General features: G+C 57.6%; 1 protein-coding gene across 1 annotated transcript in view; it reads left to right on the top strand.

The window, feature by feature from the left end:
* Nucleotides 1–4,782, top strand: part of RUSC2 (RUN and SH3 domain containing 2) — a 24,337-nt gene that overhangs the window by 6,523 nt on the left and 13,032 nt on the right. Inside the window, exons 2-3 of the mRNA XM_007946919.2 lie at nt 3,556–4,191; nt 4,419–4,604. Coding sequence (XP_007945110.1) covers nt 3,556–4,191; nt 4,419–4,604 — 822 coding nt within the window. The remainder of the gene's footprint in view (nt 1–3,555; nt 4,192–4,418; nt 4,605–4,782) is intronic.

Here is a 4,782-nt window from a genome sequence, read left to right as displayed (position 1 = left end):
AAGAATTCACATTGCTTGGTTCTGCAATCAACACCAGTGGAAACAGTAGTCAGGACATTAGATGGTGTATAGCACTGGGCAAGTTGGTTGCAAAGGACCTCTTTCAAGTGCTGAGAAGCAAATATGTCTCCTTGAGGACTAAGGTGCGCCATGGTATTTTCAATCACCTCATATGCACGTGAGAGCTGGACAATGAATAAGGAAGATCGAAGAAGAATTGATGCTTTTGAGTTGTGGTGCTGGTGAAGTACCATGGACTGTTAAAACAACAAACAAATCCATCCTGGAGGAAGTGCAGCCAGAATGCTCCTTGGAAGCAAAAATGGCCAGACTTTATGTCACCTACTTTGGTCATGTTGTCAGAAGGAACCATTCCCTGGAGAAGGATGTCATGCTTGGTAAGGTGGAAGGTTGACGAAAGAGGGGGAGGCCTTCAACAAGATGGATTGACAAAGCAGCTGTGGCGATGGGCTAAAGTATAGCAAGGATCATGGAGCTGGCGTGGGATCGGGCAGTGTTTTGTTCTGCTGTGCATGGGGTCATTGTGACGCAGAAATGACTCGATGGCATGTAACCACAACAGGAAATCAGTCTGTCAGAAGACTTCACACTCCTGCACAGACAGACAGACAGGTGCTACCCCCTGGGGCAAAGCAAGGGAGGGAAGAGGTGGAGTCTGGAACAGCAGAGACTGGCCAAGGCCGACAGCCTGCAGCTAGTGTGGTGGGCGGCCCAGGCACACAGACGCCGCGGCTGGCTTTCTGAGGCCTGGACTCTCGTGGTCAGGTGGGAGAAGCAGCTGCCCCATTTCCTGAGTCTCAGGTGAGCCCCACGGGGCTCTGCTCTTGAATCCCTACACTTTTTTCTCATCAAAATTAAATGAAGAAAGAAGACATTTAGGATCCAGTCTGGGAATGAGAGTTGGGAGCTCAGAAGCTTCTTAGAGATCCTGGTGGTAGAATAAAGAGGATCTTCTAGAATCGGGAAAGAACAAAACTGGAGGGAACAGTGTGCAGTGTGGTGGGTGAGCTGGCCTTGCGGGCACGGGCTGTTTCATTGATTGCAAGCTCAGAATGACTCAGCGGTTTGGAAGGGCTGCACTCGGATGAAATCCCTGTATTCACTCGCGGAACACGGGCAGGAGAGGTCGGCACTGGCTGCTCCTCGGAACCGCACAGTGCCCACCTGGAATACAGAGCGCACTCGGGGCGTGCCCCTTTAGGGAGGACTGGGGGACTGGAGTGGTTCCCCCCAGAGCAGAGCACACTCAGGTCTCTGTCTCCTGTTTTCTTAAGGGCTGTGCCATAGGAAAGTGAAAAACCTGATTCTCTATCTGTTCCCTGAGGGTGGAACTAAGGTGCATTCCTCACGGTGACCGTCCCCTCCTCCCTGAGCTTATCCCTCTGCCTCAAACCCTGTCCTGGGAACTTAGCAAGGAGGGTTTGCAAGCGTGGGAATAGTCTAATTCAGACGTGTCTTATATGGGCGCTGGGAGGACCTGGTCTAACGGCCAGCGCATCTCAGCCTTGTAAAATGGCGAGTGTTTAGACAAGCACACAGCAAGGAGACGTGCCCGGTGGGAGAAGCAGTGCCCTGACAGAATGGGCCGGGCCGGGGAGAGTGGCGGCAGTGAGGTGGCAGGTGTGGGCGCCGGCCTGCCCGGGACTAGACTATTCTGAGGACAGTGGGAGCTCCAGGGAGAGGAGACCAGCCCGAAGCAGAGGTGACGGGGAAGTTAACAAGTTCCTTTATCAAGCCCCTACTATGTACCAGTTCCGGGTCTAAGCGCTGGGGACACAGAGCAGGAGAAAGAGAACACACTGCACACTGTACAGGCCCCGCCTTCGTGGAGCTCTGGCGAGGAGAAAGAGTGAACACGAAGAGGGTAAGGCGCTCAGGTCCTGACCAGAAGGTCAGCGGTTCAAACCCACCAGCTGCCCCATGGGAGACCGATGAGGCAGTCTGCTTCCGTAAAGACTGACGGCTTGGAAACCCTATGGGGCAGCTAGCTGGACTCTGCTCTGTAGGGGCGCAGTGAGTCGGAATTGACTCGATAGCAGTGGGTTTAAGATAATTTGTGCTGGTTTAAAAAAAAAAAATAGAAAATAAAGCCGGAGCTGCCTCGGAAACCCAAGGAGGGGTCACTGTGCGTCAGGTCCGACTCGACGGCACATAACAGTGGGATAGAGAGGGACTTGCCTGAGGCCCTGGGTGGACGCCATTTGGAACAGGTGGTCAGAGAAGGTCTTCCTGAGGAGGTGACATTTGGGCTGGTACCTGAACGTTTAAGGACAGAGGCACCATGGCTGGAGCGTAGTGAGTAAGGGGGCATGATGGGAGATGGTCGGGGGTGCTGGCTGTGCACTGACGGGGGGCAGGAGGGCGTGGCTTGAAACTGGCCCCAGGAGGTGGTTCTGGAACACCTCCCTAATGGATTGTGGTCCCCCAGCCCCTTAAAATTCACTGACATAAATGAAAATTACGAGGGACAAGGAAGCCTGGTCTGATACCATTTCAGTGTGGTGTGGTGTGAGATCATTGGCCCTCAGTCACACTCTGCGTCAGGCAGGTTGCAGGCTCTGCCTCTTCTGGGTGACCTTGGGCTAATGACGTATTCTCTCTGCAGTTCAAATTGCCTGCTTGGTCAAGTAAGGATATGAAGTCTTGCCTCACACGGTGGCTGAGCCACGGGTACTACACCCAGGGCTTTGGGCCGTGTGGATGTGTGTGGCGCCACCTGGTGCCCATCCAAGTGTTTACAGTATGGGCAGCGTTGACTGAGAGGCAGCGCGTACACAGCCCGCCCCTACCATGAACCGTGCACTGCCTCATAGTTTGGGGGACGGGATCCGAAGATGAGTTGAAAGGAGAGGCCGGATGTTGGGAACACATCTCTGCAGAGGGAACAGGCTGGACTCAGGGTCAAGGGCCGAGCCGTGGAAGGACAGCTGGTGCCGGCTGTGTCAGTGGCCCCTGTGATCGCGTTTGCTGAGGAATGAAATGGTGCTGCCTGGGGGGGGGCAAGGACCCACCGCACTGAGGCCTGCAAATCTTCGAGTCTGAGTCCAGGTCTTCAGGGCTTAGAAACAAAGACAATGGTCATTCCGCCATTGCCAGAAAGGGAGGTCATCAGGACGTCATCACCAGAGAAGGACTGTGATGAACCGTACAAAATAACCCACTGAAGGGAAAGCAGGACCCTAAGGCAGGTCGGACAGAGGGCCTGGAGTTGACTGTGGGGAAGTCTGAACCTGAGCTGCGCCAGGGAGGGGGTGTGGCCTTAGACTGGAGAGTTGACCCTTCAGATACACCCACGTTGGGAGTCAAGAGAATGAAGACAGGCTGAAAACCAGGAGGTGCGAGACAGGTAGTTCCTGAGGAACAGCAGGAGGGAGCGCAGCGTCCAGGCCACACACGTCGATGACCCCCCCACCCCCTTCAGTTCCTGCAGCCCAGGGTCTGGCTCCGCCCGCTGGGTGTCATTTTCTGTCTTCGCTCCCATGCACTTCAGTGTCTGTCTGTGTGTCTGACCCGTCTCCATCCCTGTTGCCACAGGGGGTTGTGCTGAGAGCCGACCGGTCCTGCGCTACAGCAAGGAGCAGAGGCCCACCACGCTGCCCATCCAGCCCTTCGTGCTCCAGCACCACTTCCCCAAGCAGCTGGCCAAGGCCCGGGCCCTCCACGGCCTTTCCCACCTCTACAGCCTCTCGGGCTGCGGCCGTGCACAGCAGCCTGCCCCACTGGCCGCCCCCGCTGCTCAAGGCCCGGCCCCAGCTCCCTCGGGCGAGCCCCTGGCAGCCTCTTCCCGGAGCAGTGACAGAGGTGGCAGGAAAGCTGGGCCCGAGCCGGAGACCTCGCGGCCGTCCCCACTGGGCAGCTACTCTCCCGTCCGGAGTGCCGGCCCCTTTGGGCCCAGCACTGACTCTTCCGCCTCCACTTCCTGCTCCCCTGCTGAGCAGGCCCCTGCCTCCGGAAGCCCACCTGTGTGGAGCCACTCTCCTCCCCCTGCTGCCCTCCCTGATACCTGCCAGCAGCCCAAGGAGGACCAGAAGCTGCTGACCTTGGCTGAGTACCGGCTCCATGGAACAGGAAGCCTGCCCCCTCTGGGCTCCTGGAGAACTGCCCTCAGCCGAGCTGAGAGCCTGGCCCGAGGCGGTGGTGAGGGTAGCATGGCTTCCAGGCCCAATAATGGTATGACCTTCACCCCACCCCGCTCCTCGGCCACTTCTCCCTCCTTTGGTTTCTTGGGCTCTAGCCTGGGGGCAGGGTCAGAAGGTTGGCGTCTCTTCCCGTGTCTGGGGATGGCATCTCCATACTCCCAGCTCTAGTGTTTGCTTTGGGCCGTGGGTGGCTGTGCTGTGCCGTCTCCTGCTAACGCTTGCTCGTCTGTCTCTTCTGTGACTCTGTCTTGGTTCCAGCCAACCACCTGTCACCTCAAGCTCTCAAATGGCGGGAATACAGGAGGAAGAACCCACTGGGGCCACCTACTTTGGCAGGGAGCTTAGACCGAAGGCCTTCAGAAGCTCAGCTGGCCCGAAGAAGCTCCTTCTTTGAGTTCCCCAGTTCTCTCAGTGCTGCTGGCCCTCCGAGCTGCCGACCAAACGGTGTGTGGGCAAGGTCCTCAGCACAGCTGGGGAGGGCTGGGGCAGGGGCCGCGTCTCAGGGCACGAGGCATAGCCAGGGCCGGCCACGCCACAGCTGGGAAGGGCTGGGGAAGGGGCCGCGCCTCAGGGCACGAGGCATAGCCAGGGCGGACCACGCCACAGCTGGGAAGGGCTGGGG

Source organism: Orycteropus afer, unplaced genomic scaffold (genome assembly GCF_000298275.1).
Source record: "Orycteropus afer afer isolate SDZICR_OR568_19922 unplaced genomic scaffold, OryAfe1.0 scaffold00174, whole genome shotgun sequence".
Taxonomy (NCBI): Eukaryota; Metazoa; Chordata; class Mammalia; order Tubulidentata; family Orycteropodidae; genus Orycteropus; species Orycteropus afer.
The sequence above is the reverse complement of the archived record's forward strand: the minus strand, read 5'-3'. Positions and strand labels throughout refer to the sequence as shown.